At 37.5% G+C, this 22,886-nt stretch overlaps 1 protein-coding gene across 12 annotated transcripts in view; it reads left to right on the top strand.

Annotated features, from left to right (window-relative positions):
• The window catches only part of CYLD (CYLD lysine 63 deubiquitinase), a 69,985-nt gene that overhangs the window by 22,687 nt on the left and 24,412 nt on the right, over positions 1 to 22,886 (top strand). For 10 of the 12 annotated variants that reach the window (XM_047710625.1, XM_047710634.1, XM_047710627.1 and 7 more), the window contains 3 exons: positions 15,522 to 15,530; positions 16,481 to 16,579; positions 18,330 to 18,446. The exons of 1 other annotated variant lie outside the window; for it this stretch is intronic. In XM_047710625.1, coding sequence (XP_047566581.1) covers positions 15,522 to 15,530; positions 16,481 to 16,579; positions 18,330 to 18,446 — 225 coding nt within the window. The remainder of the gene's footprint in view (positions 1 to 15,521; positions 15,531 to 16,480; positions 16,580 to 18,329; positions 18,447 to 22,886) is intronic. One more of the 12 variants, XM_047710629.1, reaches the window with a different exon arrangement.

The raw sequence follows: 22,886 nt of genomic DNA, 5'->3' as shown, positions 1-22,886 counted from the left end.
ATTCCTCTCATCAAATTTGGGGTTTTCGCTCAGTATTTCTTCAGATATTCTCTGTCTCGGTCTTTCTCTTTTTTGGGATTCCTACAATGTGCATATTGCTATGCTTAATGTGTTCCACAGGTTCCTTAGGTTCTTAATTTGCATTTCCCTGATAATTTTTGATGTTGAACACCTTTTCATATCACCTCGTGGCCATCTGTATGTATTCTTTTGAAAACTGTTCAATTCCTCTGCCCACTTTAAAATTATGACCTTAGTTTTTTTGCTGTTGAGTTGTACAAAATGTTACATATTTTGGGTTAACCCCTTACTAGTTATAGTATTTGCAAATATTTTATCCCATTCTGTAGGTTGCCTTTTTATTTTTATCATTTGTTTCCTTTTTTCTGTGCAGAAGCTTTATAGTTTGGTGTAGTCTCATTTATTTATTTTTGCTTTTGTAGTTTGTGTTTCCTTTGTCCCGTCCAGGAAATTACTGCCAAGATCAATGTCAAGGAGCTTTTCTCTTTGTTTTCTTCTAGGAGTTTTACAGTTTTAGGTCTTACACTTAAGTCTTTAATTTATTTCAAGTTCACTTTTGTAAGGGCTGTGGGATAGGGATGCAGTTACATTCTTAAGTGTGTGGTTTTCCAGTTTCCCCATTACCACTTATTGAAGAGACTACCCTTTCCCTCATTGAGTATTCTAGGCTCCTTGGCAAATATTAATTGACAGTATAACATGAATTTATTTCTGGGCTCTCATTTTTTGTTCCATTGGTCTATGTGTTGATTTTATGCCAATACCAGATTTTGCAGTATAGTTTACAGTCAGGAAATAAAATGCTTCTGCCTTTGCTCTTCTTTCTTAGGATTGCTTTGGCTATTCAAAGGTCTTTTGTGGAAGTGTTATTTTTTAATGAATTTTTCCATTTAATCTTTGTTTTTAAAGTTTTTGGCACAACATTCTTAAAATCTCTTATTTTCTGTTAAATCTCAGCAGCATCTGCGGTTGTGTCCTTCTTTTCATTTGAACAGTTGTTTATGTCTCTCTCTTTTCTTCCAGGAGTTTTACTAGAGGTTTCTTGCTTTCATTTATTAAAAAAACAAAACAAAGCAAAATACCTTATATTTTTGGCTTTCTTAATCCTTTCTAGACATTTGTTTTCTATTTTAGTAATTTTTTTTATTATTTTTTCCTTTGGTTTTTTCATTTTTCTTTCTGACTACTTTAACAGTTTATTAATTTTTAGTTTTTCTAGTGTAAAGCGTCTCAGGCTATTGATTTTAGGTATTCATCTACCTACATTCCACAAAATTTATTATTTAGTTTTCTTGTTATTAAATTTGAAGCATTTTTATTTTTTTAAATGTAACCCATGAGCTATTTTAAAATATGATTTTAAGTTTTTAGGTGACTTTTTTGGGTAATTATTAATTTTTTAAATTCAATTGTTCTATGGTAAAAGAATATGATACCAGTCCTTTGACATTTGTTGGGCTAACTTTATGGCCTAGTACATGATCAGTTTACAGAGATGTTCTGTGTGGACTTGAAAAGAACATGTTTGCTCCAACTGTAGCTTGCATGCATTGCATGCATATTTTATATGTCCCTTAGATCAAACTAATTTATTATGCTATTCAAATTTTATGTATCATTATTGAGTTTTAAATTGCTAGATCTATCAGTTACTGAACAAGGTGTGTCAAAACTTCCTAACACAATGATGGATTTGTTAATTTCTTCTTAATTTTATAAGTGTTTAATTTTGAAATAGTTATTTGCTGCATACAAGTTTAGAATTTTTAAGTACCTAGAGTTTGGAATTGTTATATCTTCCAGGTAATTTGAACTATTTCTTGTTAATATAGTCTGTCTATATATAGAGAGAATAAGAGGGAGAAGAAGAGAGAGGCAGTATCTTCATTGCTAGTAATTCTTTTTGCCTTAAATTCTATTTTGTATGGCGTAGATAGATTTTTCTCTTGGTTAGTATTTTCCAGGTATTTCTCTTTTTAACTACTTATGTTTTAGGTATGTCCCTTAAACATCATGTAGTGGGATATCTGTTTTTCTTAAATCTAGTTTGCCAATTTTTGTACTTTAACTGAAGATTTAATCTATTAATATTTATCATTACTGATAATGGGATTTATTTTTACTGCCTAATTGTTTTCTATTTGTTCTAATTTTCTGCTTTACCTCCACTGTGTTGTTAGATTGAGATGTTTTCTCTCCCTTTCCTCATTTCATTTTCACATTCATTTCCCATTTTTTTTTTTAGACAGCATTTAGTTTAAAACATCTATTCGGATGATCTTTGTCTTTTCATTGTTGTTGTGTAATCTATTAACATTTAGTGTAATTATTGGTATTATTGGGTTTAGAACTATAATTTTATTTTATTTTATTATGATTTTTCTTTAAAAGATTTATTTATTTATTTATTTATTTATTTATTTATTTACAAGTGGCAGGCAGGCAGAGAGAGAGGAGGAAGCAGGCTCCCCGATGAGCAGAGAGCCCGATGCGGGGCTCGATGCCAGGACCCTGGGATCATGACCTGAGTTGAAGGCAGAGGCTTTAACCCACTGTGCCACCCAGGCACCCCTAGAACTCTACTTTTATTATCTATTTTTTATTTGTCTCTCTTTTTCTTTCCTCTTATACTTTTTTTGGCCTTTTTTGCAGATTGTTTGAAAAATTTTAAGAATTCTTTGTTAATCTATTGGCTTTTTAACTGCATATCATTGTCCTGTTGCTTTTAGTGCATTCTCTAAGGATTACAATATATATTCTTTTTTTTTTTAAAGATTTTTATTTATTTATTTGACAGAGAGAAATCACAAGTAAGCAGAGAGGCAGGCAGAGAGAGAGGAGGAAGCAGGCTCCCTGCTGAGCAGAAAGCCCGATGTGGGGCTCGAACCCAGGACCTGGGATCATGACCTGAGCCGAAGGCAGCGGCTTAACCCACTGAGCCACCCAGGCGCCCCTACAATATATATTCTTAATATTTTAGTGTAGTTAGGGTTAATATTATACAACTTTATGTAAAATGTAGATGCCTTACTACCATGTAAGTCTTTATCTGTTCCCCATCCTTTATGCTATTGTCAGGTATGTCACATCTATATACATTAAAAACCCACAAGAAAATGTATTTTTTGCTGAAATCATATATATTTTAAAGAAATTGAAAGATCCACATTATCCACATTAACATTTTCCTTCATCCTGAAGGACTTCTTTTGTTATGTACTGAGATACAGTTCTTCTAGAAATGAATTTCTCCTAATTTTCCTGTATCTGAAAATGTATCTCTTGTACCTTCATATTTGAAGGATATTTTGAGTGTATATATAATTCTGGTTTAATATTTTTCTTTTTGTTCTGTTTTCCAGTAGTTTTCTAGCATTTTCTAACCTCCATAGTTTCTGGTGAACATCAGCTGTCATTTAAACTATTATCCCTCTGTATGTAATGCAGTATGTTGTTTTTATCTTAGAACTTTGATGATTTCTCCTTGTATTTGGCTTACAGCAGCTTAACCAGGATGTCCCTCGCATAGTTTTCTTCATATTTATCTGTTTGGAGTTTAATAAACTTCTTGGATTTGTAAATTTATATCTTTTAACAAAGTAGGAAACATTCTGACCATCATTTTTTTCAAATGCTTTCTTTGTCCCTTTCAATCTTCCCTCTTTCTGTGGCTTCAGATGGATACATCTTAGAATGTATCCAATTTTTGGTATAGAGCCTGCAGTCCTTGAGGCTCTGCTAGTTTTTTCATACTTAACATATATATGTTCTTCACATAATTTCTACTGTTCTATCTTTTTACTGACTTCCCCTTCTCTTGTCCACATTGTGTTTTTAGGGGTATAATTCATTCATCCAATGAATTATTTTTTCAGATATTGCCTTTTAAGTTTTTAGAAGTATTTTTAAGACATCCATCTTGTTCTTTCTCATTTGTTTCTTTAAATAGTTTTTTCCTCTGGTGAGATATTGCTGTCTTCTTCAGTGTGAGCATATTTTCTTTTTCCTCATTAAACGTAGTTATAATAGTTCCTTTAAAATTCTTCTTCTCTGCCAATTCCAAAATCAAAATAGTCTATGGATTGGTATCCATTGTGGTTTTTTCTTTTGAGAATAGGTCACAATTTTCTTTTCTTTTCCTTTTTTTTTTTAAAGTATGTTGAGCAATTTTGGATTATATCCTTGTGTTGTGCCCTTTTTAAAAACCTTGGGTCTTCTTCATAATCTGCCTGTTGGGTTTTCTTTTCTTTTTTCTTCTTCAATCTCCATTGTCTGCAGATAGTTGTTTTTATGTAATTTGTCGAAGTTTAAATTTATTATTTCAGGGGAAGAGGTCTGGTGTAAGTTTACTCCATTATTACAGCTTTATTTTTAAATATATGTTTTGGAATGTGGAGAACATGTATTCAGGAAAAAAGGGGATTTCTCTGGGGAGGTATGATGGATTTTATTTTGCAGTTTCCCCCCCTTATTTTCAAGTTTTTATTTAGATGCCAGGTAGTTAACATGCAGTGTACTGTTAGTTTCAGGTGTAGAATTGAGTGATTCATTGTGTCCATACAACACCCTGTGCTCATCACAAGTGCTCTGCTTCATAATACCCACCAGCCATTTAAGGTTCTGATTATTTGAAATACAGTATTGTTTCACACTATATTGAATTTTTAGAGGTTTTTTTTTTTTTTTTTTTTTTTTTTTTTGTAATTGTTTTTAAGCTTTGGTACAAAATGTTTATAAGAAGGTCATTCCATTTCTAAGCCAAGCAGTTCTCAACCTTGGGTGATTTTGATCCCAGGGAATGTATTACAATGTCTGGAGACATTTTTGACCATCACATGTGGGGTGGGAGTACTACTTGAATCTGGTGGTTGGAGACAAGAGATGCTGCTACAAGGCAGTAGAGCGGCCCCCACAGCAGAACATGATCTGGTCCAAAATGGTGGTGTTGATGAGACTGAGAAATCCTGTCCTAAGCAAATTCTGTGAATTATGGTACTTCTGTAATGTTGACTTGCTGGGTAGCTAGGGAGAATCCCTTGTAAACTAAAGTTTCTTTCATACTAAAGTGTTCTTACAGGGGTAGCCAGTTCTGTGCTAATGTTGTTTCTCCAAAATCACATGGATAAATGTAATTTAAATTGTTTGACCAAATCAGATATGTTTGTGCGTTTCGTAAAACAGACTCTTAACTGTAGAGAGCAAACTGAGAGATACTGGAGGCGAGGTGGGCAAGGGGATGGGCTAGATGGGTGGTGGGGATTAAGGAGGGCACTTGTGATGAGCACTGCTTGTTCCAAAGTGGCAAATTACTAAATTCTACACCTGAAACCAATATTATACTGTATATTAACTAACGGGAATTGAAGTAAAAACTTGCAACTACACAAAAAGTTTCCAAAGGGTGCTTTTGAAAACTCAAAATCTTATTAGTGTAACCATCCTTTTTATTTACCTTCTTTGAATTTTGCATTTTATAAGTGAATGTAATTCCTTACATTGAATAAATTGGGAGACTAGGGAGAACTCTAGTTTAGTATAATAATTTAAGAAAGAAAAAGATACCTGAAATATGAAGTTGGCTTTTGTATAATTGGTTTTTCTTAGTCTGCAGTAGAATAAAGATTTGAAACGCCTCCTCCCCCACCCCCCAAACTCTAGAGATGTATTACTTTCTGTATATTTTTTCCATGTCTCAGTTTGGTTTGAAATGTAAATGATCTTGGGTTCTACACTAGCACTTAACAAGAAAATGAAAGGAAGAGCTACCATTTCTATTTCTCCTGTGATGGAATTATATATGACCTGACAAAGGGATTCTTTAATACTATTGATCTTCAAAAACATTTACAATTCTGTTTTATTTAAATAGTGATGTAGGATTGAAATAATAAAAATTAGTTACATGAATCTCTTGGGAATCACCTGTCAGGCACACTTTGATCTTCTAGATCAGTGGCTCTCATTGTCATTATTATTGGCTCTCAGAGCAGTGACAAGAAAGGAAAATAATGCTTTTTCTTCTCCTTTTAAAGCTTGATTTCATAAACCTTGAATAGAAGATAATTAAGAATGATACCAGCTTTTATAATGTAATACACAAATTATACTTTTTGCCAACAAAATAAAGCTTGCAAATAGACTTAAAAAGTAAAGTTGTCTAAATGAAAATTAGTTGCTTTGAATGGGTCTTCGTCTGTATTTCATATCATCATTAACACCCTTTTTGGAGAGAAAAAGAGAGTCGTAGTGTCTCCTTTAGTTCCTTAGTTTCTTTTTCTTGCCCAATTACCTTCATTTGTAGGACAAAATTAATATTCCCGGCATTTAAAGCTGTTTTGAAGCAGTTCAGCAGCTGGTATAAGATTAGGAGAGAATTCATCTCCATCAGTTGCTTCTTACAGTGGGCTTCTGAGGAATACCTTTGACTGCAAGGTGCAGGAATCTTCAGTCTCTTCTAAAATATTTTTCTCTCTTCATTTCTGCTTCAAATATTAGAAACCCTAACATAGTTAGTTTGATGTGTTCACATTCTTAAAGCTGTTGTGCTGGAACAGATCATTTAGTGCTACCCCTAAATTACACATTTCTGCTTTTTCTAGTCCAGCCTGTGTCTTCTTTTTTTAGTGTTGGAGGTTGGGAATGTAATGCTAATTTGGCTTTTTACATTATGCAGTGCGTGCACATTCGCACAGAATTTTAAAAGGGGTATGTGAGATCTTTCCCTCCCAACACTGACCCCTAACTACCTACTTTCTTTCTATGTCTGTCTTCTTTTTTTCGTGTGTGTGTGTGTAAGTTTTTTTTTTTTTTTTTAAGATTTTATTTATTTGTCAGAGAGAGAGGAGAGCGAGCGAGCACAGGCAGACGGAATGGCAGGCAGAGGCAGAGGGAGAAGCAGGCTCCCCGCCAAGCAAGGAGCCCGATGTGGGACTCGATCCCAGGATGCTGGGATCATGACCTGAGCCGAAGGCAGCTGCTTATTTTTTTTTTTTTTAAAGATTTTATTTATATGTGTAAGTTTTTATTTAAATTCCAGTTAATGTACTCTGTAGTATCTAGTAGTTTCAGGTGTACAACTTAGTGATTCAACACTTCCATACATCACCTGGTGCTCATCACAAGTGCAGTCCTTAATCCCCTTCACCTGTTTCACCTATCCCCCCCCCCCCCCAACCTCTGCTGTGGTAACCATCAGTTTGTTCTCTGCACTTCCAGCTAAGAGTCTGTTTCCTGGTTTGCTTCTTTCTTTTCTTTTCTTTTCTTTTCTTTTCTTTTCTTTTCTTTTCTTTTCTTTTCTTTTCTTTTCTTTTCTTTCTTTCTGCCTCCCTCCCTCCCTTCCTGCCTCCCTCCCTCCCTCCCTTTCTCCCTTCCTCCTCCCGTTTCTTTCTTTTTCTCTTTTCTCTTTCTCTCTTTCTTTCTTTCTTTCTTCTCCCTTTGCTCATTTGCTTTGTTTCTTAAATTCACAATCAAGATGGCTTATCTGTCACCCATAAGGATGCCCTTTGGGATTATTTCCTCCCACTTCTGCCTGCCCCCCCCCCGCCTCCAAATCCACTCGTCAATCCTCTTTGTATCAATATACATTTATTCACATTTTTTGGAATTGTACATATGCGCAGTAACTCAGGAGGTACTCTTTTTTTGTCTGACTTATTTTACTCAGTATAGTTCATTGTGACACATTCATGTGTCTTTTTTATTACTGAGAACTATTTCATTCTGTGGTAGTATGTAATTTCATATATATGTTTCATAAGTATATTATTTAATATATAAGTTTATATGTATTATTTAATGTATGTTAATATAACTATATATTAAATATATTTTATATGTATGCTTAATTCTTGCTAATATTTAGTCTTTGACCTGGATTCCTGACACAGAGCTCTTAAATCCCTTGGATTTTCATGGGTTACAGGAGTGTCTTCTGTTCTACTGGAGATGACTCTTGGAGGGCTTCTGCATGGGGGCGGTGCTGGTCATTGGAAAGACCAAGCCATGATTAGAAATTTGAATTTTGAGCTCCAGTCCCTATCCTCTGGAGAGGAGAGTGGAGGGAGGGGCTGGAAATGGAGTCAATAATTGATCATGCCCACCTGAGAGAGTCTCCATAAAAATCCCTAAAGTAAAAGGTTTGTAGAGCTTTCAGGGTGCTCAAAACCTGGAGATGCCGGGAGGGTTTTGCTTCTGGAGAGGACATAGAAGCTCTGTGCCCCTTCCCTACACCTTGCCCTAAGTCTCTCTTTATCTTATTGTTAATCTGTATGATTTATTACATCCTTTATAATAAAATGGTAAATGTAAGTGTTGCCCTTAGTTCTGTGAACCATTCTGGCAAATTATGGAACCCATCGAAGGGTTCCTGGGAACACCGATTTAGAGCTAGTCAGTCAGTAGTACCTCAGACAAACTGGTGACTGGTGTCACAATGAGAACAGTCTTTCGGACTGAGCCCTTAACTTATGGGATTTGCCCCTGATTTTCTCCTGAGTTTTATTAAAAATCAAAATAAAATTCACACAACAGAATAGTCACCCCTTTAAAATGTACAATTCTGTGACATTAAGAACATTCAGAGTATTGTGCAGCCGTCACTGCTGTCTAGTTCCAGAACTTCATCAGCCCAAATGGAAACTCTGTACTCATACTCAGTGTCTGGCAAACACCGATGTGTTGTTCTCTGTCACTGTGATTTGCCTATGGACATATGGACCGTATGCTGCTATATGGACATTTCATGTAAACAGAATAAAAATTATGGCCTTTTTTGTCTGGTCCCTTTCACTTAAGCATAATCTTTTCAACGTTCACCCATGCTGTAGAATGAGTACTTGAGCCCTTCTGATGGGTGCACAATATTCCATTATATAGTGCACAGTTGACTCTTGAACAACATGGGTTTGAACTGTGTGGGTCCATGGATTTTTTTATAGTACAGTAGTGTAAATGTATTTATTTTTTCTCTTCCTTATTTTCTTAATAATATTTTCCTTTCTCTAACTTAATTTCCTTGTAACAATAAAGCATATGATACATAAAACATACAAAATGGGTCACATTGTTAACATTGACTATTTATGTTATCAGTAAGGTTTCTCAACAGTAGGCTATTAGTAGAGTTTTGGGGGAGTCAAAAGTTATATGCAGATTTTCAGCTGCACGGGAATCAGTGCCCCAAACCCTCCTGGTGTTCAACGGTCCTCTGTATTTTATTTACCCATTCGTCAGTTGGTGGCCATTTGTATTTCTGGTTTTTGGCTATTGAAAAATGTTGCTATGAACGTTCATGTTACAAGTTTTTGTGCAGACATGCTTTTCAGTTCTCTTGGGTCTATGCCTAGGAATGAAATTGCTAGGTCATATGGTAGCTGTATATTTAATCGTTAGTAGAACTGCCAGGCTGTTTTCCAAAGTGGCTGCACATTTTATGTTCCCACCAGCAATATATGAGAATTCTGATTTCTTCACTAGAATTCTAGTTCTTTCTATTTTTTTTTAAAGATTTTATTTATTTATTCAACAGAGAGAGAAAGATCACAAGTAGGCAGAGCAGTAGGCAGAGAGAGAGGGGGAAGCAGGCTCCCTGCTGAGCAGAGAGCCCGATGCAGGGCTCGATCCCAGGACCCTGAGATCATGACCTGAGCCAAAGGCAGAGGCTTAACCCGCTGAGCCACCCAGGTGCCCCATATTTCTATTTTTTTTTAAGATAAACTGTATAGTTTTTAATTTTACATTTAACCCCGTGGTTCATTTTGAGTTAATTTTTTATGTACAGGTATTTTTCTTTTTTTTTTTTTCTTTTTAATGTCTAATTGTCCCACCACCAGTTGTTGAAAAAGACTTTTCTTCCACTGAATTGCTTTTGTATCTTTGTCAAAAATCAGTTGGGTATATTTGTATAGGCCTGTTTTTGATCATTTTTTTCTTTTAAGAACTTCCTTTAGATCTGCTGGTGACAAATTATTTTAGTTGCCCCTCAACTGAGAATATCTTGCTTTCTCCTTCGTTCCTGAAGGATATTTTCACTGATTATAAGATTCTGTGTCAAGAATTCTTTTCTCTCAGCACCTGAAAAATATTGTGCTACTTCCTTTGGGCCTCTCTGGTTTCTGGTGAGAATCTGCTCTCATTTGAATTGCCCTTTTTTTTTTTTTTTTTTTTTTTTCCTCCTATACGTTTTGTTTTTCTCTGGCTGCTTTCAGGAGCTTCTCCTTGCCTTTAGCTTTCTTAAGTTTAATTATGATGTGTCTTGGCATAGAATTTCTTTGGGTTTATCCTGTTTGGTGCTTGCTCAGCTTCTTGGATTGGTAAGTTTATGTCTCTTGCCACATTTGGTCAGTTTCAATCTGCCTTTCTTTGAGTACTTTTTCAGGCCTGCCCCCTCTTTCTCTTCTCCTTTTAAGTTTCTGATGAAATAAATATTAGATCTTTTGTGCAGTCCTACAGGGACCTGAGTCTCCTTCCTTCCTTTCTTTCTTTCTTTTTAAAGTTTATTTTCTCTGTGTTGTTCATACTGGGTAATTTGTATTGTTCTATCTTCAGGTTCACTCATGATTTCCTGTGTTTCCTCCATTTTGTTATTGAGCTCATCCACCAAACTTTGTATCTGGGTTGTTGTTTTTTTCGGTTCTAAGATTTCCATTTCACTCTTCTTTGTATTTTCCGTTTCTTTGCTGAGACTTTCTGTTTCTTTGTTGAGGTTTCTGTTCTATCATTTTTTTTTCCTGAGGGTGTTTGTAATTGCTTATTGAAAGCATTTTTATTATGGCTGTTTAAAATCCTTGTCAGATAATTCTAACTTTCTGTCATCTCAGTGTTGGCATTTATTAGCTGTCTTTTCAAATTCTTCTTGAAGGATGCCTGGGTGGCTCAGTTGGTTGAGCATCTGCCTTTGGCTCAGGTCATGATCCTGGGGTCCTGGGATCAAGTGCTGCATCAGCTCCTTGCTCAGCAGGGATCCTGCTTCTCCTTCTCCCTCTGCCATTTCCCCTGCTTGTGCTCACTGGCTCTCTCTCTCTCTGTCAAATAAATAAATACAATCTTAAAAAAAATTCTTCTTGGGATCTTCTGGTTCTCAGCATAATGCATGATTTTTGTTTGAAACCTGGACAGTTGAGTATTACGTTTTGAGACTTTAGATCCTCTAGATCTAGAGCCAACTTTTAGTCAGCTTTCTTTGACACTGCTCTGGCCAGGGAAGAGGGGGGTACATGCTACCTTGTTACTGCCAGGTGGAAGCAGAAGCTTTGCCTCCCTTGGCCTCTGTTGATACCTGAGACGGAAATTCCTCGTTCCTGCTTGGTAGAGTGTTGGTCTCCAGTGACAGTGATGAGTATGGCCTCATCGCTGCTGGGCTGTGGTCAAAGTTCTGACTCTCCACTAGACCTCCTCTGGTCCCACCTCAGCAGGTGGACAGAGATGGAAGTCTGGGCTCTCCATGTGTTCTCCTCTGATACCAAGGAGGTGGGAGTACTTGGTTTTCAGGTGGTGGCTCCAGACTTGGCTTTCTCTGACATCCTTACATGAGAGGAAGTCTAGGCTCCCCATTTGGCCTTTGTTGGAGTGGGTGGGGCCACCGTTTTTTTCTGTGGTGTTTGGCTGATGTTAAATGATTATTATCTAATATTTTTCTGTATTACTGGGTTTCCTCTTTTCTCATCCTTTGGCTAGAGAGAGGTGACTTGTTGGGGCTTTCTTCTGTCTGTACTCATTGACATTTCCAGTTTACTGGCTTCTTCAGCTCTAAGAGAGATACATGAGGCAAGAAGAAAATCCAGGGAATTTTCCACCGTGTTGTTCCTTAGGTCTGGAGCTTCCCACCTCATCTGCCTTCTCCTCTCCACCTTCCAGGGTCTTCTAATTTTTGTTTTGCATGTTATGTCCAGAATGTTTAGTTGTACTTACGAGGAGGAATAGGAAAAGGTATGTCTAGTCATCTTTCCAGAAGTGGAAGTTGTACCTGTTGTTGTAAGTTAACAATAATAGATCTTAGGCCTCATTTCATTCAGTTTATGAATTGCATACTTAATCTTTTGTTTAAATTATGCGTTGTGTTTCATTTTATGAATATACCATGTTTTTTTAACCAGCTCCCTATGGATGGGCATTTAGGTTGTTTTCAATCTTTTGCTCTTACAAACAGGGCTTCAGTGAATACCTTCATGTATATGTATTGGTTTACATGTGTTCCAGTGCAGCTAAAAGATAGCTTCCTGTCTTACTATCCATATCTTCTTAGAGAACTGTGTATTCATTTGATAGAAGAGTCACTGTCGCCTAAAGGAAATCAGAATATTTCTTTTTAGATGGATCTGATTGTGAAAAAGCCACTCCTTGTATGATGTGTGCTTAGATCTACTTTCCTACAACTTCATGCATCGATTCTAGTTTGGAGCTGGTGATTAAGATGGGACAAATCCAGTTCTTCTTCCTTACAACAACCCTTAGATATTAAAAGCTGAGTGTCTTTGGAACCTTCATCTTCTGTTCTCCATCCTAAAAAGTTTGAGTCCTTTTAGCCATTTTCCTGTGGCATGATTTCCAGATATTCTGAATAAGACCTGGTTTGTTGGAGATGTTCTTTAACAGTTGCGCATCTAGAGGGAAGTGGAATACTATAATTGACGTGTGGGCCAATGGTTGGTAATGACAAAAAAAACTTGACCAAAAAATTTTGGGGATAGCCCTGTCACAGTCTGAATTGTATTCCCAGAGACCATGGTAATGCCGTGCTTGCATTATGGAGAAATGTTTGCATTTATAAATCAATAAATTAATAGATACTGTACTTATTCTTGACTTAAATCCCCAGTTTTGTTCTTGCATATGTCTGCTTCTGAGCTGTGCTTGTACAGTTGATTTGGAGGGTCTCAGCTGGACTTTGCCTTTGTCTCTGTGAAATTTTATGTCATCAGAGCTATCCAGTCTTCCAACATTTTCAGATCATTTTGGATACTAATTCTGTCTTTGCATGTATTGTTTCTCTCTCTCAACACCATGCCATCTGTACTCATCTGACTACTTAGGTGGGATGTATTTTGCTCATATTCATACCAAATATTCATAAGATATTTTTTTAAAAGGTAACTTCCTGGAAGTAGAGTTATGAGGTCAAAGGCTATGTGTATTTACATTCTGACAGAGAATGCTAGATGGCCTTCCACAGAGATCGATTGTCAGTCTGAATCACCTTGCATGTTTTCTGTATAGCCAGGACTCCTGCTCATAAGAGACAGAGCCCAGAAGGTTAATTTGAAGCACTAAATCTAAGTATGTAACCCCAATGTCATCTGATGGGACCTTCTAGCTTTTTTCCCAACAAATTTTCGTATAAAATAATCTAAAATGTAAGGAAGGCATTTATTTTTATCAGCAATCCTGCCTCATAGACATCTTTGTGTAGTTGTTAAGTATAGTCTGTTGGTATCTGGTTTTATAATACCTCATTTTACCCAAGTAAACTTATATTTTCTCTAGTAGCTTTCTCTGTGGATATTAAACTCTCATTTGGGTCTGAATTATGCTCTCGTGGTTGATGATGTTAAGCAGTATATTAATTAAGTCATTTTTCTCAATTTAATCGGTTATTCAAATTCACAGACATTTCTTGTGGTTTGATTGTTATTGTTCACTAGTTTATTGTCATGATTTTCAACCCAAGATTCTCCAAGAGATTTTTGTTTTTCTGATTAAATTAACAGGAGTGATGGATGAGCTCCTACTTTATAACTTTTTATTGAATTATAATTGATATAGAATATTAAATTAGTTTGAGTTGTCCAAGATAATGATTCAGTGTTTTTATACATTACAAAAAAATGATTGCCATGATAGGTCTAGTTACCATCTGTCACCCTACAAATTTATTACAGTATTATTGACTCTGTTCTCTATGCTGTACATTACATCTCTGTGATTTTTTTTTAATAACTGGAAGTTTGTACCTCTTAATCCCCTTTACCTATTTTGTCTGCCCACTTCCCCTTGCCCCTGGCTACTGCCAGTTTGTTCTCTGTATCTAAGACTCTGTTTCTTGTTTGTTTTATTTGGCTTTTTTAGATTCTGCACATAAATGAAATCATACAGTATTCTTCTTTCCCTGTCTAACTTAACTTAGTGTAATACTGTCTAGATCTGTTCATTTTGTTGCACGTGGGGATTTCATTCTTTTTTTATGGCTGAATAATATTCCTGTGTGTGTGTGTGTGTGTGTGTGTGTGTGTGTAACAGATCTTTGTCCATTCATCTGTTCATGGACACTTATTTTGGCTATTGTAGGGACACATATCTACTTTTATCATTTTGAATGTCATCCTGCTGTGTGTATATATAATGGATATTCTTCGTCTGGTTTCTTTTACTCAACCCAGTCTCTGTGTTGTACACATCAGTAGTTTATTCCGTTTTTATTAGTCTGTAGTACTCTGCTGTAGGAACAGATTTGCTTAGAATGGATTATTTCAGCTTTTGGTTATTCTGAATGAGGCTGCTGTGCACACTTTTGTAAATGCCATTTGGTGGACAGACCACACTATCTCCTTTAATATCTCTTTAAGCAGAATTGTTTGAATTTCACAGAATTGCCTGCTGGATCAATTCCTTGTTTACTTTCTCATACCGTGCTCGCTTTGGCATCCTGAGATGGTAATCTCCTAAAATTCATTTAAGGTAGAAGGCTTTGGTTTTGGATCATGAACATAGTAATGACAGAGAAACAGTATTTGGCATGTCATTGCTGGAGGGCAAGTTAGATGTGACATGTGACCCTTCACCTGAATAGATCTATTCCTCAAAATCAGTATTTGACATTCTCTCAGGCAAAGTCTTTGGCAGAAGATAACCACTGTTTACAACCCCAGTGCTGTGTCCCCTATACCCCAGCAGAACAGCCACCAATGGTTTGTCCATGTGGCCCTCTGGTTCCACTGCGCTGCCTCAGTTAAGACCATTTGCTGGCTTTGTGACCGTCACCATTCACTGTGTCATGTCTGTAGGGTCTCTTGTGCATGTGCTTATCTTTGGAACATGGACTTACATGTTGCTAGTTACAGTTAACAGTGGGAATTCACTTTCTTTAGTCCATTTATGTGCTGTCATTTGGGAACTTTTGCCAGTGACTGAGGGATTTTAACTTTCACATTAGCTCTCCTGTGTACTTGGAGACACTCGAATGGCATCATCAGAGTATCAGTAAACAGCTTTTACTATATCACTTGGTTGAAGTCATGGCTACTTAGTATAATTTTTGAATTAAAGTAATTTTTCATTTGATCGTATTCTGACCCATGTAAGATCTAGTTTAACACTGAAATCTTTCCCCCCCTCCAACCATGATTTATAAACCTTACCAAGCATGATTTATATATAATTAATTCAGTATTATTTTCTTTTTCTAAAAAAGTGGCCTTTTTCTTATGTTTAAGGTGTAAAAATTTTCCCATTTTTTTCTTTCTGTTCTCAAAAATCCACTGTGGGTGTTATCGTTTTTGCTGACACAGCTTTATCAGGTATGATTCCTAAGTGTCATGTTGGACTTTACAGATATGTTGTTGAAATTTCCAGGAGAAAAACTTTCCAGATTGGCTTTCTACATTTGCTTGATCAGTATTTGTGAATATCTTATGAAAGTTGTTGGCCTTTAAGGTATAGAGTGGTCTGTAAAAAAACAACTTTGCCTAATTTATTACACCTATATTCCAAAAAGAAGTTTTGAAGTGTTTTCTTCAAAAATATTGGTATTTTTCTCTGGTTTTCTTCACCATTAATCTGTGTATAGTTCTCTGCATTTGTCCTGTTTATATGTGTACATGTTAGTATACTCATCAGTGTTTCTTAACATACATGATTTTTCAGACTTCTCCATATTTCTGACCAGATTTTTTCCAAACTGTGTTCCATGAAATACATTAATCTGAGATGCTAAAGAGAATGGGACAAAAAATATTATAAAATGATTACTGTATTCCTCTTTGAGAGATTCACAGTTCACATTGGCATGTTAAGGATTTGGTGTTATGCATTAAGGAAATTTGTTTACCTTTGTTGATCTCAGCATCTTCTAGAAATATTTGAGTGTAGAACACTTCATAACACACTGGGTGTCATTGGGATACCCATTGGGGAACTCTTACAAAAGACTATGGAGTTTTCTCTGTAGTGTTTCGACACATCAAATAATACTGATAAAAAGTGACTAAATTTTCAAAAAGTTACAACACTTAGCTGGAATCTATTTGGGTTTTATTTTCTTATGGTAATTACATTCTGAAATACAGCATTGATTTTTTTCCCAGTAACTCTCAGTACTTGTGTCGACCTTTAAACATTTGTAAAACTATTGTGAAAATGTTGCTGTCTTGTAGGAAAGAGACCTTTTTGGTTGCTGTTGTCATCGTTTGTTTGTTTCTCTTCTGTCAGAATTTGCTTTTATTCTTAAAACATATGTTTACTGTTTCAGATAGCGTGACACAGGAAAGGAGGCCTCCCAAACTTGCCTTTATGTCAAGAGGTGTTGGGGACAAAGTTTCATCCAGTCATAATAAACCAAAGGCCACAGGTACGGGTCAGGAGACTACAGTTCATAGATATTAACATGGTATCTGATTTGCCATGGCACTGAAAGAAGGTTGAAAGGTTTTATTCGAAGCACATGTAGGTTCTCTTCTTCCAAACGTTTTTCATTTTTCACTAAAAAAAATTTTTTTTAAAGATTTTATTATTTATTTGACAGAGAGAGAGATCACAAGTAGGCAGAGAGGCAGGCAGAGAGAGAGGGGGGGAAGCAGACTCCCCACCAAGCGGAGAGCCAGATGTGGGGCTCGATCCCAGGACCCTGGGATCATGACCTGAGCTGAAGGCAGAGGATTTAACCCACTGAGCCACCCAGGCGCCCCTCACTAAAAATTTTTTATAGATGCTCTTGGTTAAGCCAAGAGTTCCCAACCTTTTTTAAGTTGATGAAAAGCTTTCCGGGAGGACCTGTGTCTTTTGTTGGTTTATATCGCTGGTTTTTGGAACCCCCCTACCTGCAACATTTGTATGTAAAGTTTAGAGTTGCAACTGTACAAAACCACCTTATTTGGATAATGTTATAGAGGGTAAAGTATATAGAGAGTAATTATGTGGATTTTGCTAACAAAATTTGGCACAAGATAAATTCCAAACTGCTAAGCAAACATTTTTGTCTCTCTTCCAAAAACTCCCTCACAATGCATGTGGAGCTTTTTTTCTTTAGCTTCCACATATTTCATAGTTTTAAAGGACGGTGGTTACACAAGCTAAACAGCTCATTTAAAAAGCTGTAAGAATGTTTGTTAACTCAGATGTGGGTTAGGAGCAGAATATTTTTTCCTCAGTTATCTGGTGGACAAAACTACTTCAGCTCATTTTAAAGGAAATTGTATTTTAAGACATATTTTATGTGACTTTGGACCCTGGGAGACTTAGGATTAAATAGGATACACAAGTAATAGTTATTTTTTATATTAACTTATGGATCTAGATAAGATAGCTCACACTTGTTATTCTCACTTAAATATAAATAGCCTATAGAGTTTCTGAAGACATGTGCATTACTTGTTTTGTAGCGGATCTTAGCTATAAGCATAAAATATAGCATTATCTGCTTTAAATTGGAAAAAAAAAGTCAGATTTTATATGGGTTCTAGAAATCCCCTGCTCTAACCTACAGCGTGTCCTCTTAGTACTGAGGCAGGGTAGGGTCTTGAAATGTCTGTGATAGGGCCACACTAACTCTTTCTTACGTTAATTAATTTAATATGGAAAAATAATACTGCTTGAACATTTCAAAGGCATGAAGAAATGAAGCAAGGAATTTGATGACAAAGATTCCAAACTGTTTAAATTTTTTAAACTTAATTGGTATGCTGATTTATGTATACAACATTTGAAGATAATCTTCTGAAAGAAACGGTTTTAAAATAATAGGTTAAATTTGGGAGCCAAGAGGTTCATCACATGAAATTGGGGAATGGTGATACTGACACTTGGAAATAAGTCAGAGAAGGCGAAATAATTTTTAAAAGCAGTTTGTCTTTAAAAAAAAAAAAAAAAGGCAGGCTCTTCTTTTAACTTCCTCCTGTTTCCCTCCTATATTGATTCTTGGGTGGAAGAGTTTTTTGACATTGACAAAATGGTTGAAAATGCTAATAAAATACATTGTGTTTGTATACATCTATTGCTTTCTTAAGCAATTGTTAACACTGCATGCATGTTAATTTCTCTTAGGGAAAAGCTTTCACACCATATTGACTTTATTTTTAAAAGGAACTTTTCTTGATCCATAGGATCTACCTCAGACCCTGGAAATAGAAACAGATCTGAATTCTTTTATACTTTAAATGGATCTTCTGTTGACTCACAACCACAATCCAAATCAAAAAACACATGGTACATTGATGAAGGTAATCCATAATTTTAGTGTCTTTTATTAAGATCCTTCCTTTTAGCTTATCAGGGAAAAAAAAAAAGGGTTTTTCACCGGTATATCTCATTTTTGGAAACAGAATGAGTAGGCCATTCTTCAGTAATGTGACTGAACTAAAATACTGTATACAATTTGAACTGCACTGCTGTTAGATTAATACAACATTCAGAAAATGTATTAGTACCTTGTTTTCTTCCCTTAGCTGATCTTTAGGGTAAGATATCTAGAAGCAGTTGAATCATTTAAAGTTTTCCCGTCTGGGTCTTTGTTTGCCCCTTTCAAACACTCCCTTTTTACCTTTCTTTGGTTCAGGGGCATCGTTTTCTTCTGGTTTATTATTTTCTTTGTTCATCCCTTCAGTAAATACTCATTGAGTGCTTACTATGTGCCAGGAACTCTTCTAGGCCCAGAGTTTACAATGGTGAGAGAACAGACAGGGTCCTTGCCTATTCTGACTTTATGATCAAGTCATTAAAATGGACATTGCTCAGACCGTACTAGAAACAGATCTGGAATTGCAGTCATGGTGCGTGCAGGGAAGGCACATGATGCTGTGAGAGCATATAAAGGTGGGTTTTACTTACGGGGGCTCAGAGCTGTTTCTCTGAGGAAGCAGCATGAGCTTAAATTTACCAGAGGCATGCGAGATAACACAGGGAAAGGGACAAAGGCCCTTTTAGGCAGCATACTTAAGTCCTCATGGAAAGATGGAGCTGGTGTTTGCCAAGGACTAAAAAGAGCCCAAGTAGTTAGAACAAAGAGAGAGGCATAACATTTTATGAGAAAGGCGTACAGGGCCAGGCCATGTGGAGCCTGGTGTGCCCTAGTTAAAGGAAATGGGAAGCTGCTGAAGGATTTTCAACAAGGGGTGACATGACCAAGTTTGCTTTTTGAAAATCATTCCGACTGCACAGTGGACAATGGATTGAAGCAGGGACCATGGGGATATGAGGGCACCATTGAAGGTGGTTGCAGGGCCTGGAAATAGATTATAGCAGCTAGGGCGAGCCTTGTTGGGGAAAGGGATGGAGAGGGGCAAGTGGATGGCGTAGGAGACATTTAGGAAGTGAATTGATAAGCCTCACAGATAGACTGAAAGTGGAAACTGAGGAAGAAAGAGGTATCAGTGATACTCCGGGTTTTCTGGCTTATATACCTCATGATTGTAGAGGAAGGTGATGAATTTGATTTTGAATACGTTGAGCTCCAGGGGCCTTTTCAACTTTCCAGAGGTGATTTGTGTCCAGGAGACAGCTGGATATACAGGTCTGGAGTTTAGAAAAGAGTTAAGAGCTGGAGAAGTAAATTTGCAAGTTGCCCCCGTGTATTTGGTGATTAAAGTCCTGTGAATCATATCACCTGAGTTGAGAGTGGGCCGGGGGGTGCGGTGGAGGGTGCAGGATAAGACTGAGCCCTAAGGACCTCAGTGGCAGAGACAGAGGAGACTGCGAAAAAGCGACAGGAGGGAGGTGAGGGAAACCAGGAGGTTGTTGAGTCAAGAAGCTGAGGAGCTAGTGGAGAGCAGCATTGAATGCTCCTGGGAGGGCAAGAATTTAGCCACTGAATTTAGCCACCGGAAGCCATCGATAACCTCAGTTGGCTATGCTTTTGTGGAGATGTGAGGAGATAAGAGACATGAGTCCAGTTGCTTGAAATGGAATTTGGGCTTCATCCTGGACTTCTCTCTCTCGTTAGTCACATCCAGTTGTCACCGAGTTGTCTGGAGTTCCTCTTTTCAGTATCATTAGACTCTTTCCTGTCTTCTTCATTTCTGCACCCACTGCCTTAGTTCAGATCCTTTGTTGCTGTCCAGTTAACATAACAGCCTTCCGACTGGTTTGTCTGCCTCAGCCTTGGTCCTTCTGAATTCATTCTCAACGCTAATAACCGCCCTCACCATCATCCTCATCATCGCTGCCATCCTCACGGTGGCTGATGTTTCTTGACGGCGTACTGCACCAGGTGCCGTGTTACACGCTTTATCCGCACTACTTTGCCCTCATGCCAACTTCATGAGATAGGTATTTTTACTTTCTCTTTTGTTACAGTGGTTAAATGCCTTGCGCAAGGCCACACAGCTAGTACGAGTGGTGCCAGGATTCCAACCCAGGTCTACTTAGCACCAGGACTGCCGCTTTTGATTACTATACTGTGCTCTCTCCACATTCTGGTTGGTTTTTCTAAAGATATATCTTCTCGTGTCTCTCCTTTATTGTACATCTATTAATTTTCTCCTAGTCCTTGATGATAACAGTCCAGATTCCTTCCTTTGACCTCTTGGACTCTCTTACGGCACGGCTTCTTCCTTGTCTCTCTCATGTGTCCTGCATTCCTGCTCTCGCCATGCTTGGAGGGGAGCCATTTTGGAACGTGACATCCTTTTCTCTTTTCTTGGCGCCTGTTGTTCCTCTTGCCTGGAAATCCTTCTTCCTTTTCCTCCCACTCCATGCTCAGGCTTACTTCTATCCATCTGTTCAATCTCAGCTTGGGTATTATTTTCTCCTGGAAGCCTTTCCTGTCTCTCCTGGGTTAGGTGAGGTGTCATCATAATTGCTTGCCGCCTGTCTCTTCTGCCAGACTGGAATTCCAAGTGCCTCTCACAGGGCTTGGCATGGAGTACATTTAGTAATTGTTTGCAAATTAAATCAAAATAAGAACTCTGTAATGGCTTTTTAGCTATGATATGGATCATCTATATTATATATAAACAAATGTAACAGTCCAAGTCTGCTGCTACCTCACTTGGGCTATGATACTCACTTGGGCTTAGATACTTAACATATTCACTTAGATACTCATAGCAAATGATTTGAGTGAGCTCTCTGATTTCACCTTCTCTGTGCCTTCATTTCTACTTGGGGTAGGTTGTTGCAAAGGTAGGCAGGCACAGGGCCTCATCCCCAAGAATCCTTCCTAGCCATAGAACAGGAAGCTGCCTTCAGTGGTGCCTCTCCAGGAAGGTTCTGTCTCCTGATGGACCATTTTTGTTATGTTTTGGCCCATATGTTTAGCAGTTAGACATTTTCTCAAAGATCTTGGGAGTGCTGAGACGGCAAGGGCCTGGCAGGGTGCTGTGGTGAGTCACGGCCCTGCTGGCCTCTGCACGAGCACAGGGACTCACGGGGACTATCCACGGTGGTTGGGGTGCAGCCCCGCTCTATCCCTCTGTCGTTACTGGTAGCTTTGAGAATGTTTTTCCTATGAGCTGCTTTCCTTCTAAGGAAAGGAGACTGGTAAGACCGTGGGCTTGTCGTAACCTCGGTGACATTAATTCTTTAAGTTTATGCTATGATTTTATTCTTACTCAGTTTCTGTAGTGTGGTAGAATATTTTTAACTTCTTGACTATAGTCTAATGTTGTATACTAAGTGTATGTAAGAACGTGGATCCCAAACAGGATATATAAAGTCAGGAAATCTATGTGGAGTAGGCCTTCATCCTTAAATTAGAAAATAGAAGTAATTTCAGTGTAAAAGAACATTTCTTGTCTATAATTAATTTCATTTATATATCTAAAAAGCTTTTTTCCCCCCTACAGCATTTGATTCATGTATTCACTTAAAAAAAAAATTTTTATTTATTTATTTGACAGAGAGAGAGATCACAAGTAGGCAGAGAGGCAGGCAGAGAGAGGGGGAAGCAGGCTCCCCGCTAAGTAGAGAGCCTGATGCAGGGCTGGATCCCAGGACCCTGGGATCATGACCTGAGCCGAAGGCAAAGGCTTTAACCCACTGAGCTACCCAGGTGCCCCTATTCACTTTTTTCTTAAATGTTGAGTATTTTCTTGGGTTAGTGGCTGTACCAAGTGCTGTGGGTTCAACCATGAAGCCTCATGAAAAAGACTAACAGAATTGCTGTTGTTATGGAGCTTATGGTCTGGTTGGTATGGCAGATAGTAAATATGTGGACAGACAAGGTAATAATCGATGGTGATACATGCAGTGAAGGAAGTGAACAAGGTATGACAGCATATCTGGCGGGAAGCCAGCTCCCATAGAGTGTTGTGGGGAGGTCTCTTTGAGGAAAGGATATTTGGATTGAGATCTGGATGATGTGAGTGAACCTGTTAGAGAAAGAGCTTGGGAAGAACTTTCGAGGCAGAGGAGATAGGAAAGGCCTGAGGCGAGAAACAGCCCTTGAGGCCAGGGTGGCTCAAGGGTGGCTACAGCATGGTAAGCAAGGAAGATAAGGGTAAAAAGGTCTAGGTGGGAGCTAGATCATCCAGGACCTTGTAGATCTCAGTGATAAATTTGGTATTTATTTTAAGAACACTGGAAAGCCATTGGAAGCTTTTAAATAGGGGAATGCCAGAAGATCGTGGAAGATCTTTAGATCTTAAAAGGTCTCTCTTAGAGTTGTATGGTGGATAGTTTGGAGAGGGACAAGAAGAGGGTCAGACCGGGGAAGAGACTGGTTA

The sequence above is a fragment of the Lutra lutra genome, chromosome 17 (genome assembly GCF_902655055.1).
Source record: "Lutra lutra chromosome 17, mLutLut1.2, whole genome shotgun sequence".
Taxonomy (NCBI): domain Eukaryota; kingdom Metazoa; phylum Chordata; class Mammalia; order Carnivora; family Mustelidae; genus Lutra; species Lutra lutra.
This window is presented reverse-complemented; position numbering and strand designations above follow the sequence as displayed.